This window comes from Malaclemys terrapin, chromosome 3 (assembly GCF_027887155.1).
Source record: "Malaclemys terrapin pileata isolate rMalTer1 chromosome 3, rMalTer1.hap1, whole genome shotgun sequence".
Classification (NCBI taxonomy): Eukaryota; Metazoa; Chordata; order Testudines; family Emydidae; genus Malaclemys; species Malaclemys terrapin.
Window position 1 is genome coordinate 20,860,827 of NC_071507.1, and position 16,150 is coordinate 20,876,976.

The 16,150-nt window shown below is 45.5% G+C and overlaps 1 protein-coding gene across 5 annotated transcripts in view; it reads left to right on the forward strand.

Annotated features, from left to right (window-relative positions):
* The window catches only part of USP34 (ubiquitin specific peptidase 34), a 264,685-nt gene that overhangs the window by 172,767 nt on the left and 75,768 nt on the right, over positions 1–16,150 (forward strand). For all 5 annotated transcript variants that reach the window (XM_054021746.1, XM_054021747.1, XM_054021750.1 and 2 more), the window contains 5 exons: positions 3,448–3,611; positions 4,881–4,946; positions 6,313–6,459; positions 6,550–6,606; positions 6,725–6,802. In XM_054021746.1, the coding sequence (XP_053877721.1) occupies positions 3,448–3,611; positions 4,881–4,946; positions 6,313–6,459; positions 6,550–6,606; positions 6,725–6,802 (512 nt within the window). The remainder of the gene's footprint in view (positions 1–3,447; positions 3,612–4,880; positions 4,947–6,312; positions 6,460–6,549; positions 6,607–6,724; positions 6,803–16,150) is intronic.

Consider the following 16,150-nt stretch of genomic DNA (forward strand, 5'->3'; position numbering starts at 1 on the left):
GGGAGACTTCCTGCCTGAGAGGGAATGGAAATGAAAGATGAGACTTTTCCTCCCCTTAGTGGCAGAGAAGAGGTTCCTTGTGATAGGGAAAGGGACAGAAAATACGTTTGCTGGGGGGGGTGAGCTCTTTTGAGAAGTTTTGGGGGTGTTTTTTGGAAGGGAGGAAAGCTTCTTTGTTGGGGAGAGTATGGAGTCAGCAAAGGCTGTATTTATTCAGGTAATGACTGATGAGATAAAGAGCATTCCATTGTGATAAAAAGGGTGTCACGAGAGAATTGATCGTCTTTTCTCTCCAGCATGTTATCTTGTGACCCCAGTCTGAGGCCAGGAACTCCTGGAGGCTCCCGTTTTTGGGTACCCAGTTGTACTTGAAAGCTGTTCTGCATGTCCTCGTTTTCCAGGGTGGCTGCTGAAGTAAAACCCAGTTCTGTGGTCTAGAATTCTGCCAGTCACTGCTTGGCCATAGCTGGGGGCAGTTCCAAGCCAGACTGTGGAGGGGCATGGTTTTGGGCAAATGGGCAGAATGCACCTGCTGCTAAAATTTGTCAAGAGAGGACACTCCAGAGGTGCATTTTTAGCCTTTTTTTTCCACTAAAGCTTTTTGGGGATGCAGTCATCTTTATCCTTCTTTGCTGCATGTTATTCCAGAGCTCTGCAGTGGCCTGGAAGAAAGATGGCATGTCAGCCAGAAAGGCAAGGTCGGAGAGCAACTGCAGAAAGCCTGTTGGCAAGCTAGGAAACAAAGAATGCACTAGATGTAAAAATCTTGTGTGTGGACTGGCTACCACCTGTTCATCCAGACTGTTGGCAGCCATATCACAGAACAAGATATGTTAAGAAGAGAGAGAGACTATCAGATTAAAACAATATAAACAGTATGCATAATTTCTCTAGTTTTACACTGTATAGGCGCATCTTGGATTAGACGTAGAAAATTAACAACATCACAGAAAGTGCTTTCTCTGTCTCTTCTCTCTGACCCTTTAGGTCACTCACCACATCCCCTTTGGTTCTCCTTCCCGTAGTTCCATTGCAGCTTTTAAATTTCTTTGGTGTGTCTGGCTTTACTATAGCAGAAACTCCCCCACTGTCTACAAAAAAGAAAAAAGGAAGTGGTATTCCCCTGGATCTGTCACTAAATTCATTCAAGTTTGTATTCAGTATTGTGGATAAATAGATTGTTTCTGTTTTTCTTTTCCATCTTTGCATCTTATCTCCAGTAAGGTTCCCACCCTTAAAGACTGGCTACCTTTTGCATTTGCCTTAGTGATCATGTTTGGTATGTTTATTATCTTGGCATTTGATGTCACTCTGTAACCAGCTAAGCCTTCTTTTCAAGATGTGGGATTTATGTAATTCAGTAATTCATTCTTAACATTACATTTACTCTATAACAAATATAAATCATGGACAGGTTCATTGCTTTGTCACATCAAGAAGAATCCATAGTAGGAGCCTCTGGGTGCAGACTCAGTGTGACATGAAGCTGTGTGTGAATGACTGGTGTGTATGTTGGAAAGTACAAGTAGCTGGTGTTTGTGAGAGTGGTTTGAGTTTGGGAGTGGCTAGTATGTGTGAGTGAGAGTGTCTGTGTGTGAGGAGAGGACTAGGTGGTAAACAACTGGCATCTTTTTTACTGTCAACTAGTTAAGCTAATAGCTAATACTGGGCATGTTTAGAGAAAGCGAGAGAACGGGAAGGAAGGAGAATTTAAAATGGAGAAAGGGAAGGAGGAAGGCAGTAAGGATGGAGGGAGAGAAGAAAAAGAAGACAGAGAAGGCAAGGCAAAGGAAGTATATCCTACAGTATATCAAAGACTGCACTTCCTGTCAGACAAATAAGATGTGCTGTTTCCAGAAAATATAGCTAAGGCATCAATAAATGATAGGAGTTAGAGGCAGTCAGGGCCAAAACACCCAATTTAAGAAATTGAATTAGACCGAGATCCTTATTTTTATAATATGCTCCCCATTTTTTATATTTTATCACACATTTTTTTGTCATAAATAGGAAAGGCAACATTTCACAATTATGTTACATTTGGTGCTTGCCTTTTTATATTTGTGAAGATATTAGTAGTGCCACCTTTCAGCATGGCTCCAAAATGCGCACACAGTATTTGCAAGCACATCAGTTTGTGTGTGTCAAAGTTGGCATTTTGAAGCACATCTGTTTGCCTGCACAAATGGGTACACTTGCAGATTTCCTAAGTTCATTTCAGAGGCCTGCTGAAAATTTTCTGTCACTATGAACTCGTCATACAAAACAGACTCTCTTAATATCTGTAACTTTCCAGAAATACATTTCTATAAGAGAAGTGAATAATATTTTGAAAGTACTTTGCTATGCCTGAAAGACTCTTAACATATATAATTATAATGTATGAATGCCTTTGTTACTGATAGAAAGCTGTTTTGTGTACTATTTTGGGCCAGATTGTGGCTTTAAGACACAGACTGGGGGGCTGTCAGAGCCATATTACCAGAGGTAGAGCTCTAAGTGTACATCTACAGGAGGATAAAAGCCATGTGGCATAACTGTGGCTGACTGAGGTCAGCTGACTTGGACTCACGGGGCTCAGGATGCTTGGCAAAAAATTGCTGTATAAACATTTGGGTTCAAGCTGGGGCCAGATGCCCAAGCACTGCAAGCCCGAGCCAGCTGACCCAGCTCAGCTTCGGGTTTTTTATCCCTGTGCAGACAAACCTTGAGACACTCTGCTGGTAAGGAGTCACAGTGCCTCCCAGAGCACATGAATAGTACATCTCTTGCAACAGTCTTAAAGAAGATGCAACAGGCATTCTCTCCTGCACCTCCACATAGCTCTGCTACTCAGTGAAGGAGATGGGGCAGGATGTGTGAACCATTACTACTGCCTTTCTCCTTCGGATTGGCTAGCCATACTGGGGCCACTATAGGGGTATATCTATACTGCAGTCAGGAGGTATGATTGCAGTACATGTTAAGCTTTTCCAAGCTAGCTTTGAGCAACCTAGCTGATTAAAATTAGTAGTGAAGCTGTAGCAGCTTAGGGTGTGGCACGGGCTAGCCACCTGAGTACAACCCTGCCTGGGACCTAGCTATGTACTCAGTGGCTAGCTCATGCTGCTACAGCTTCACTGCTATTCTTAGCAAGCTAGCAAACCTACATGCGGTAAAATCACATCTCCTGACAGCAATGCAGACTCCCTAGCAGAGAGCGTGTCCTGCACTCAGGAGAGTGTGGGGACTGCAGCTGTGCTTCAGACTTCTTGGGAGGGCCTGTTTATGCTCATTCTGTCCCCCCATGCTCAAGGTGCAGGCACAAACTGGTTCATTATGTCTGTAAATCTAGAATATATAAACATATTTTAATGAAAAGCATAATGTTTTGTAATTATGTATTTTGTTGTCTTCTTAAAAATTTACTTTGAGTTGATTTATTTTTGTAATTCATACTTTTTCCAGCTTCCCATGCGCCTTACAAATGGGATTATTGGCCACATGATGATGTTCGAGCTGAATGCAGATTTGTTGGTCTAACTAATCTTGGAGCAACTTGTTACTTGGCATCCACTATTCAGCAGCTGTATATGATACCAGAGGCTAGACAAGCCATTTTTACTGCTAAGGTATGATTTCATGTTTTATTTTTAACTAGTGTTCCATTTATAAACATATGCATACTATTATATTCATTATTTCATTATGATCAAATAATGATATTTTTTGTTAGTGGCTAAGGTGGAAAGAGGTGTGTTTTTTTTTCTAAATATTTGTAATACAAAATATGATAGTTCTTTAGAGCACAATTGTGATAAATCCCCACTCTTAAATCCATGCTGCTAGCATGCAACACCATAGATTATTGTGAATTAAATAGAATTTTATGTAAATTGTATATAAACTGCCTATCATTCCTGTTTCCCTTACTTCTTTTTACTTATTTGTCCTTAAATTGTGAGCTCCATTTGTCCTTAAATTGTGAGCACATACTATCTTTCTCAAATGTTTGGAAAGTGTCCTACACAAAGTGGGTTCTAGCATAAATAAATATACACAAAGTGGGTGCTAGCATAAATAAATATTGAAAAAATACTTTTAATAGATTAAAGTTGTGAGCCCGTTGGTTGCAACAGTGAACATTGCACTCTGCTCCCTGAATAATAGGATGTGGATGGCATCTATGGCCCTAACTTCTAGTTCCTTTCTGATCAGTGTTGATGAAGGACCTCCTCTGAGCCACTGTTGTCAGCTGCTATTCCACCTAACCACAGTTCAGCCAGGATTGCCCTGCTGGAAACTGAGGAAGCTCCTTGGCCACTCACCAGAACACTAGTAATTAGTGGATAAGGTCTTTAAGAACTCCAGCCCATTAGAGCACCATCCTGGAGTCACCCATTGGGAGCCACCTACCTTTATGTCATTACTGAATGAAAGAAAGTAGTGGTCCCTAATTTAGGAATACTAGGTTTTTTTGTTTTTGTTTTTATTTCAATGAGGACTGGAGTGATACATTGGGATCCAGGGGTGAATTTTTAGAAAATATTAACCATTGTGTAAACTCCATTTATCAGAAAACAATCTAGATTTCCGGTGAAATAATGTGCTAAAATGCAGAAAATGAGGTTGTGTAGTACATTAGGTTAAAAAAAAAAAAAAAAAAGGAATAGATACACACACACATTGTGTGTGCTTGCATGCGTATGCATGTAAATATATATGATCATTATGATTGTGTCATTTATACTAAAATAAAATACCATTAACATATTTTTTGTAAAAAGAAATGCAATAATTGGGCTAATTGTTCTATAACTTTTCAGTGCCAATTTTTGGGGAGATTTCTAAGCAAAAAAATTAGAAAAAGTTGTAATCCTATTTTATGTATCTTTTTTTAGTATTCAGAGGACATGAAGCACAAGACCACTCTACTAGAACTTCAGAAAATGTTTACATATTTAATGGTAGGTTCTAAGAAGCACTTAATGGGGGAGGAGGGAGGAAGGGAAGAAGGAGAAGAAGAAAAATTAATTCTCTGTATGAGTATGTCTACACTTGGAGCTTAGAGTGTGGTTTCCAGCTTGAAGACACAGACTTGTGCTAGCTCTAGTAAGCTAGTATGCTAAAAATAAAATGTAGCTATGGCATAAGCGGCAGAGTGGGATAGCCTTCCTGAGTAGATGCCTAGGATCTTACATGGTCATGTACTCGGGGTGGCTAGCCACCGCCACAGATCATATTGCTGCAGTTATATTCTATTTCTAGCATGCTAGCTAGCGCGAGTCTGTCTCCTCAAGCTGGGAATCACACCCCCAGCTCCCAGCATGAACGTCCCCTATGTTTTTGTAAGTTTATGGCATCATAAATGTATTTGTACCCGATATGTTAAATAGGCAGTAGAGAAAAGTTGCATATTTAATTGTAAGTTTAAAGTTAAAAAATTTTAACACTAAGAGCACAATTGTGGTACTAAGCAACCTTGCATTAAAGCGCAGTGCTGATGTATGCCATCTAAGATGAGGCTCCTTGAAGCATTGTGCCTCAGCTCTAATGCGCATGCTCTACATATACCCTGTAGGGGTTCTGAGGGTAATTAAATACTTGCAGCTGGCCGGGGCTGTGGGGCTGTATAATTATGGTGTAGACGTTTGGGCTTGAGCTGGAGCCTGGGACCCTCCTACCTCATGTGATCCTGGAGGTTAAAGGTTAGATGCTCCTAAATTGGTTCCTAAAAAGCAGAAATATCCAGTTAAGGCATCTTTCCTTTAACATACCTTTAACCCTCCCACATTATTTTTACCACTTTCACTGACAAAACTCCTCTTTGCTATAATTAAATCCCCAGACCTCCAACATACATAGTAATACCATATGCAACACAATCTTCACAATCACATTATATATAATGCAGATCCTTAACTCTGATCAAAATAACATTAACGTAGATGTCTGTCAAACAATTCTGAACCAGTGAACTATATGATACGTTGTTTGCCCATGGAGAAGAATGACTGAATCGTCAAATCTCTCTTGAAATGCTTTTATTTGACTTTTAATAAGTATTTATTTGTAATATTAATGCTACACCTGTATTCTGCTAGTGATTTTGAAACAGTTTGGTAGTTAATTTTTTCAGAAGCATTTAAATTTTCCTTTATCATATTCCACCACCTACCAAACAGTATTCTTGATATATTTTTATACATTTATTTTTAAATACATATATTTGTATATTTTTTATAATAACTGTATTCATGTTTTTATATACATTTTATTTTAAAGTTGTTTTTTTCATATATAATTTTTTTTTTGCCTTTTCCCCCCCAAAAGGAAAGTGAATGCAAGGCATACAATCCAAGGCCTTTCTGTAAAACCTACACCATGGATAAGCAACCACTTAACACTGGAGAGCAAAAAGACATGACAGAATTCTTCACTGATCTGATAACAAAAATTGAGGAAATGTCTCCAGAATTGGTGAGTTCTTAAAGCATGCTACAAAAGGGGGCTCTTAAAGCTATAGATTTGCTCAAGCTTTGTTGACAGAATTCATTCATTTATTCACAGAAAAATACAGTGAAAAGTTTATTTGGAGGGGTCATTACAAACAATGTTGTTTCTTTGGTAAGTATCACTTTCTTTCCTGCCCACTTCATTCTAAGATTAGAATATCCATTTTAATGTATCAGAATAATTCATTGACTTTCCTTTACCACTTTTCTGTTTTGCTATTTTCATTGAGGACTGTGAGCATGTCAGTCAGACTGCTGAAGAGTTCTATACAGTGAGGTGCCAGGTGGCGGATATGAAGAATATTTATGTAAGTACTACCATGATGGCAGTTGTAATATGGATCATAATGTTTTAAGGAAATTAGCTCAGTCATGTAAGAGATTTCTTATTTTACTGTATTGCATATGCTGCTGCTTTCCACACCTGCACTTTAATTTGAGCAAACTCTGGGCTTTGTTATGACTCCATAATTTTGTAATATTGGGTGACAGCTGTTCCATTGCAGCAGCCCATCAGTGAATGGTCCCAGGAGTTGATTTAGAACCCTTAGGATCCTGAACACAGCCCGACTGGGAGCCCTGGAGCAGCCCCTCACCTGCTCCAGAGACAGCCCGGAATACAATTCCCAGCTCACAAAGATTCAGATAACATTTGCAGATACAAAAGTTTGACTGGGGCAGTTTGACTCATCTCCGTACAGTAGTGTTCTGCAATTTCCATACTTCCAAGGTCTTGCATGCATCTGTTACAAAAGGTTTTTGTAGTTTTAAATGTCAAAACTGATGAATGTATTAAGTGCTTGCTTAATTTCATTTCTTATATCAAGGTCATTTTTAAAATTGAACTATGTTTTAAGCTAAAATCGCATGTTTGAGTATTGTCCATACAAGTCCCCACTCCTGTAGAGTGGGCCTGTGCAGAGCACCAAAGCTCAGTGGAAAGCTTGGACCTTGAGGGACAGAGGTACATGTTGCTCCCACAGCTAGAAGGAACCAGTGATGTGATGGCTCTCTCCATCTCTAAATTGTTGACCATCTTATCTGTTTTTTCCTGTAGTAGGATAGTTAATTTTCTTAATAGCTATTAGGATAGGTTTAACATGGTTTGTTTTAAAAAAAAAATTGTTGATTTTCTTAGTTGGGAACTACTTTGGGTTCGTCATCGTTATAGGAAGAGGGGTGGGGTTCCTGGAAGAAAACAAAAAAGACTAAGTTTAAAGAATGCCTACTTCACAGTTTATTTCCTAGTCTCTGACCTCCATATCCATGGATCTAGAGGTTTTGGTAAGGGGCATTTACCTAGCCTGTGCCACATCTGCATAAAGTTACAACCTGGGCATGGAATTTCATCTGTAATCCATGCTTATGGAGAACAACCTACAGCTTCCAAGGCAGACTCACAACCACCTTCAGGCATTTCTTCAAAGATACAATCTTGGGTTTTTCAGAAACCCAGTGCTGAGACAGTATCAGAAACATCTAGTAGACCAGATAAGGCTTTGGCCTCAGTTCCAAAATGTTATTTTTTGATGTCAAGAGATTGAGAGAAGAAGATATGGCACCATCAGTCCATAGAGTCCTTTTCTCTTCTAAGAACTACTCCTGAGGGAATTATGCACCACTGTGCTTGTGCAGAATTCATATCTCCCACAGATTCTTTGCTTCCCCGCAGAAAATGACTTTCTAACAGGGAAGCAAAGGGAAGCTGCAAGAGCAGTCACACACCACTCCCGAGCAGCATAGGTACATCATTTCAGGCACCCAGAGCGGCCGGCGGAGAGGTAAATCACTGTGGGTCTGGGGACACCCCAGTCAGTGTCTCTTACTCTGAGCCAGGATCAGCTGCTCATCCTGGCTGGGCTGGAGGCAGGAGAGGATTGGACTTCCTCTTCCCCTGCAAGGAGTGGCTGGGGCTGTGTCAGACCTACCCCCAGAAACCTCCTGCAGCTGTAGGAAGCTCAGCCTCCTCCTCTGCTGCCTCCCCCCATCGCTCCTCCGCTGTGTGGGGAGAGGTCACTGTACAGGGAGCTACTCCACCATCGACCCAACCCCCATGCATCCAGACCTTCCATACTTAGACACCCCTGCCGATCCTCACCCGGTACATCCAGAATCCCCCTAGCCCTCCATACCCGAACCCCACGTCACTGAACCTCAGCTCCTGCATCCAGAACCCCCCTTCACCCAGCCCCCCAGCTCCGGACCCCTACCCCTGCACCCAGATACCCCCACAGTGAGCTCCCTACACTCAAACCCCCACCCTGATGCCCCAGCTCCTGCACCACCCTGCGCCCGACATCCAGACCCCCACGCCAATGACCCCTAACTAGCTGTACCCAGACCCCCCTGCTGAGATACCCAGAGCCCTCCGCTGAGCCCCAACCACCTTCACTTGGAAGCCCCTGCAGAGTCCTATTGCCCCTGCACCTGGAACACCGCCCCTCTCCACCCCCACGAGCCTCTGTGCTTCCAGATCCCCCCACACCTATGGCCCCAACTGAGCTGCCTGCACCCAGATTGTCCCACACACAATCCTCTCACCCCACACCTGGATCCCCCCACACTGATCCCCTTCACACTTGGATCCTGCCTGGTTAAGCCTCCCTGCTCACACCTGCTGCAGAGGGCCAGGGCCAGGGCCCGAGGGTGTTTCTGGGGCAGGCCCAGGCCCTGTACTGTTTCAGGGTCGGATGCAGCTTCACCACTGAGTCTGTGTCCTGAGGCTGGGGGGGCTGCAAGGTGATCTTTCACCTTCATGCAGCCAGTGGCCTTGCTCCTCACTGCCATGCTGGAACCTCTGCATTTATTTATTGACAAATTGTAGAATTTTAAAATGTGTGCAGAATTTTAATTTTTTTGACGCAGAATGCCCTCAGGAGTATAAGAAATAAAGACTCTCTTTTATTCCCCAGTCTCTGTCTCAGTTTCACATTCAACAGAAGAGGAGTACTCTGTGCGCTTTTCTCCATCCTGGAACTAGTTCTTGTTATCACTGAAGAGAAGTTCTTTTTCGAGTGCTTGTTCATGACCATTCCAGTCAGGTGTGTGTGCGTGCTACGTGCACGACAGCCGGAATATTTTTCCCTTAGGGTCGGCCTGGGCGCCCCCTGGAGTTGCGCCTTCATGGCGCCCAATATAGGGCCCTCCCGACCCCTCACCCCCTCAGTTCCTTCTTACCGTCGGTGACGGCTAGCTGGAACAACTGTTGCTCTTGCATTGCAAGCGCTTTTGGCAGTGTCCACTTCAGTCTTCATTGTTAAATAGTTGTAAACAGTTCGTTAGTTATTAGTCATAGCTGTTGTGATTCTTGGGGGTTCCCCCGCCACAACGTTTTCCCTGGTTCTGGGTTATGCCCCGGTCGCCAGGGTTCAAACCCTGCGAGGATTGTGGCAAGTTTATGCCGAAGAGTGACCTGCACTGTTCTTGTCTACGGTGCCTTGGTGATTGCCACCAAAAGGACAAGTGCAGGATCTGCAAGGTATTTCGCCCTAGGACCCTTTAAGACCAGGATCAAAGGCTCAAGATCCTACTAATGGAACCAATCCGACCCAGGGACCGCAGAACTTACACAGAGCACTTCCTCGTTGGTTCACAGTGCTCCAGCGCCAACGGTGCGTGAGCCAGTGCCGAGGAAGGACCCTAAGGACTCACGGCTCTGCCCATAAGTAACCCTCTTCTGTCCGGCACCGTTCTCAGTTCCCGATACTACAAAAGAAGAAAAGGCCAGATAGGGGTCGCTCTCCCCCTCTAAAGATCAAGGGACCTACGGGATCGAAGCACATCTCGAGCCAGGCCACCTCGTCTTTCCAGCCCTTCAGGGTCTCGTTGATTCCTGGCCCGTCTGGGGTTCAATTGAGTCCAAACCCTCAATAGTGCACGGACCACCAAGCTGATCACCTCCAGCTCCCCTTGACGCCTGAGGCATTTGAGGCAGCCAAAGACCTTATATGCCTCACGGCGCCATCCTTCCCACAGAAGAGAGACAAGTCACAGGTAACTGCACGGTCCCAGCTCCAATCAAGGGGCAAACCAGCGATGATGGCACGCCGATCCCCATCTCCGGCGAACCTCTCCCTGGCACGGCCCACCCACGCAGGGGAGCCGCACCGGTCCCTGACCTCTCGGCACCGTTCTCTGGCAGCCCAGAGTACCGCTCCTCCGTGGTTCACCTACTCAGAGACCTCAGAGTCGGAGATGGAATCCTATTGCTCCAATAGGACCAGGAGCAGGAGGTCCAGATCCCGCCGCGACCACCAGTCCTACCCGGCACTGTGGCCTCTGCAGTGGCAGCCTTCGACGCAGTGGCCCTTTTGGGCATCCTGGGCGTATCGCCAGATCCAGGGTCGAAGGTCCAGGTCGGCGTCAGTGTCCTCAGTATCCTTCGTCCCCCCTACCACTCGTCCCTGACCTAATCATGCAGGATCACGGCTGCCTCCAACACCTGAACTTCAAGTCGCTCCACCTCACAGAGTGGAAGCTCCATGGCTGAACGTGGTGGAGCTGTCCTGCTCTGATCAAGTGAGACAAGTTCTCCTTGGCAATAGAAAGCCCTCCACAAGGGCGATGTACCTGCCCAAGTAGAAGAGGTTCTCCGTCTGGTCGGAGCAGCACCATCAGTCTCCAGTGCTTGCCTCGGTGCCATTTATACTGGACTACCTCCTCCATCTTAAGCAACAGGCACTGTCCATGAAGTCAGTAAGAGTTCACTTGGCAGTCATCTCCGCCTTCCATCCGGGCACAGACGGCTACTCAGTCTTCGCGAATCCAATGGTCAGCCGTTTTCTTAAAGGTCTCGACAGACTATTCCTGCAAGTACAACAGCCTATCCCGGGTTGGGATCTCAATCTAGTCCTTTCCAGACTTAAGGGACCACCATTTGAACCACTGGCGACGTGCTCCCTGTTTTATCTCTCTTACAAAGTGGCATTTCTGGTGGTGATAACCTCAGCTAGGAGAATGTCGTAGCTCAGAGCGCTTACCTCTGAGCCTCCTTGCACTGTATTCCATAAGGACAAGGTTCAGCTCAGATCTCACCCAGCCTTTCTCCCAAAGGTCATCGCCCAGTTTCACATCAACCAGGACATCATCTTCCCAGCATTCTATCCTAAGCCGCATTCCAGCAGCAGGGAGAAGAGGCTTCACTCATTGGATGTCCATAGGGCGCTAGCCTTCTACATTGAGAGAACAAAGCCGTTCCGAAAATCCGTCCAGTTATTCGTGGCACCGGCCAATAGACTGAAAGGCCTCCCTGTCTCCTCACAGCGTATCTTGTAGTGGATCACATCGTGCATTCAGGAGTGTTACGACTTGGCGAAGGTGTCCGCTCTGCCGATCACTGCACAGTCCACCCAGGGCTCAGGTCTCCTCAGCATCATTCCTAGCACAGGTCCCCACACAGGAAATCTGCAGGGCAGCAATATAGTCCTCTATATACACTTTCACCACGCACTATGTGATCACTCAGCAGGCCAGAGACAACGCGGCCTTGGGTCGATCTGTGCTCCAATCAGTGGATGACTCTGACCCCACCTCCTGAACTTTGGTTTGTCACCTGATTGGAATGGACATGAACAAGCACTCGAAGAAGAAAATACAGTTACTCACCTTCTCGTAACTGTTGTTCTTCAAGATGTGTTGTTCATGTCCATTCCAATATCCACCCTCCTACCCCTCTGTTGGAACAGCTGGCAAGAAGGAACTGAGGAATTGGGGGTCAGGGCCCTATATTGGGCGCCATGAAGGCGCGACTCCAGGGGGCGCCCAGGCTGACCCTATGGACGCTGCTAAGGGAAAAATCTTCCGGCTGGAGTGAACACAGCGCGCGCACACACCTGATTGCAATGGACATGAACAATACATCTCGAAGAACAACTGTTATGAGAAGGTGAATAACTTCTTTCTTCTTCAAATACATATCAGTGTGGATCCCACTCTCAGTGCAAATGCACACCATATGCACAAGACCATGTTTTATTTAGCTAGCAGTGTTTGCCAGAGTCACACCAGCACTGTGTGCCTCCTTGTGCTCCCGTATGGGGGTATAAAGGGCAGAATGGCCCCACCACTGCCTCTGTTCCTTCTTACTGCCTATTGCATCAAGTCAGAACCTAGCAGTCTCCTATTGACTGATAGAACTCTAGCAAGCTACTTCTCAGAAAACCTTTAGAATGCCTTTCAACAGTTTATTTACCTACAGTTCAAACCCCCTTAAACTGGAATGAAATAGCTGAACAGACCCACTTGTACCAATGTTCCCTCCTATATAGATCCCTCTCTACAACATGGTGAAATCTAAAGTTGGCTTCAAACCTTACCTGTGGGACAGACTAGTCCTGTTGAGGGATGGCCACAGTAGAAGCCTTTTCTACCTGGGTGAATGTCACATCCCCAGCAGGTGCTTCATCTGCTTGTTGCTCTTGGCTGGGATCAGAAATTGCATGAGGTCTCTGAAGTCTCTTCCAACCCTAATCTTCTCTGATTCTATGATGCACAACTCAAGCTCTGTCTCTTAGAACAGTCAATGAGAGGGGCATCTGACCTGGGAGTTCCAGGGCCAAGCACTCTGGTACTGATGAGACCAACACTGGTCAGAGCCGGAGTGCAGTAGGGCTATGTCCAAGACCATGTCGGAGAAGTCAGCACAGAGCAAACCACTGGCATGTCTTTGGCCTTCACACCAACTCCGGCACTGTCCATGGCAATAATGTCACCTCAGACATCCATGTCGAATGCAGCTGCTCAAACATTGTAACAGGCTGAGAGGGAATGATAAGAACACTGAGGTCAGGGCTTTAGGAAGAGGTCCATGTCCTCCCGTGCCAGGGAACATAGAAAGAGCTTTAAGGCAAAGCCGTCTAAGACTCATCAGGCATCCCCAGGTGAGAAGGAGCAGCATATTCCACTGGCGGAGCATCAATGATGATCTTGACCTTGGTACAGACAATACGATCTGGAAATGGCTTAGTTCAACTAAGAGATGCCAACCAGTAACTTGGAAGGTCCCGATGCCATCAGAGATGCCACCATCAGCACCACTTATAAAAGGGAAATAATCATGGTCGCTATCGCTATGGCACACATTCTCCCCGACATTTGTTAGGGAACTTTCTCCAATATGGTTCTTCCCAACACTGGAAGATCGGAGGAACCCTTTGTCCCACAACCATAGGAGTGACAGTGGCTCAGCCAGCATTCACCCTACCTGCATGGGCCATGGTGGCAACAGTGAGATTCCCATCACCCAGTTACTAGAGGAGCAGTGATCTGAGGTGCAGAGACACCTACACACAGCTTCTCCTCCTCATCACCAGAGGCTTCTAGACCTTACCACAGTGGTATGGCTGACACTGACCACTGCACCTCCATTAGAGAATGCTGTCAGGTGCCAGAGTATTTTTACTCCTATCCTAACCTTGGATCTCTGGTGGTTTGCATTAATTCTTATGGGGAAATTGGATTCGCTTAACATTGTTTCGCTTAAACTAGAATTTTTCAGGAACATAACTACAACGTTAAGCGAGGAGTTACTGTAGATATATATATGGTCGTTTTCTAAAAAAGACTACACACACACACACACCCTGGCCTAGTGCAAAGATGAGGCTGGGGGCTGGAGACTGAGTCTGCTCTGGATTCATCCCACAGCAGTAGCTCCTGTCTTGCAAGGCTGGTCACGGCTCCCTGCTCAGGTGTTACACCCTGAAGCGCAGAGTCGCAGCACAACTCAGGTTTGGCCCAGCCTCCTCATGAGCCCAGCCTTCCCTGAGTCAAATTTGAGTGAGTGGTGTTGCAGCTTGGCACATGAGATTTCATTGTTATTCAGTTTTGGCCTGGCCATCATGATGGTGGGGTGGCTGGGTCAAACCTGAGTGGCACTGCAACCCTTTGCTCCAGATCACAATACCCAGAGTGGGAAGCTGGGCCCAGCCCTTCAGGACAGGAACCTCTGCTGCGAGGTGACTTCAGGATGGGCTCTCTCTCCCTGGGGCCTTCCATCCCACACCAGGCCAGGAGATGTGTATGTTTGCCTAAGGCTCCAGGACCCACCTAGAATCTTCCCACAACGCACCGGTGGGTAGGGACCCACCGTTCGGAAAATGCTGTCTAACCCCTCAACCTCATACCCTGCCCCATCCTCACGGCAGCAGATCTGACACATGGGTTGAGAGCTACACCAGAACTAATCACTCCAGGGTGCTGTCTGGAGAATGCTTTGCTCCATTCCATTATGCATGGTCAGACATTACCATGGATAAGTGGGTACTGGAGATCATTACCCATGAATACACCATCCAATTTCTTTCCATACCTATCTCCCTCCCCTGTCTTCCTTCAGCAACCCTTCTCACAAGAGCCTTTTACAAACAGAAGATACTTGTTGCTCTGAACAGGAGCAGTAGAAGTAGTCCCACAGGAATAAAGGGGAAATGGATGGTACTCCCAGTATTGTCCCATTCCGAAGAAGAAAGAGGGTCTTCATCCCATTCTAGATCGAGGAGACTTCAACAGATACATGTGCCACCTCATATTCAGGATGGTAACATTTGCCTCCACTTGATTCCAATGCTCCAAGCCTGGAACTGGTTCACAGCTCTTGACCTACAACATGTGTACTTCCACATTGCCATTCATCTGGCCCACAGGAAGTACCTGAGATTCAGGGCCAGGTCAGATCACTACCAGACTCCAGAGTCTACCCTCCAGACTCTCCATAGTACCAAGAGTATTGCAATGGTGGCGGCAAACCTCAGGAAACATATCTGGCCACATCTAGATGATTGGCTGATCTGAGGTTCATCCTCGGCTGAAACTGTAGCAGCAGTACAACAGGTATTATCTTAATTTTCTCAGTCGTGACTCCGGGTGAGATATGAAAAATTGTCTCTCATATGATAGAATACCTAGGAGCCCTGCTTGACTCACAAGCATGAGCGTGCTTACCAAATGATAGATTCTAATCTATTCAATCCCACATATTCAAATTACTGGCAAAACTGCTGACCACAGTGCATGCCTGTCTATCCCTGGCTCCATCTTGAATGCTGCTGGTGGATGCATCAGGGAGGGGTGGGGAGGCTCATTTGGGTCACTTCCAGGTACAAAGGCTTTGGTCCTTAGTCAACCTTAAACTCCATATGAACCTCTTAGAGCTAAAGTGGTAAGACTGGCCTGCATAGCTTTCCAATATGCTCCCCAGGAATTAGTAATGCAGATCATGATGGACAACACATTGACAATGCACTACATCAACAAATAGGGCAGCATCTCTTCCCATTTATGTCAGGAGGCCATCGAACTCTGCAAATGGTCCCAGCTACATGATGTGACCTCAACGGCCCCTCACAGTGTTGCCAATGTTGGTCTTACTGTGGTTTTAAGAGAATGAACAGAATATTCAGGTGGACTGAAACTATAAAAAGGAGGGGTAAACACCCCAAGGGACCTCTCCTCTCTTTCCCTGTCCACCTCTTTTGAGAAGCCAAAAGAAGCAGCCTTTCGACTCTGGGGGAGGAGTCCTGACCTAGAGGTTGGTCAATAAGACTGCTGGAAGCATGTGGTGAGAAACTTTGCTTGAATCTAATATAGTTCATTACGTTAGGCACTAGAAAGCATTTTATCTTTTTTTCTTGTAACCATTTCTGACAAGCCTCATCACT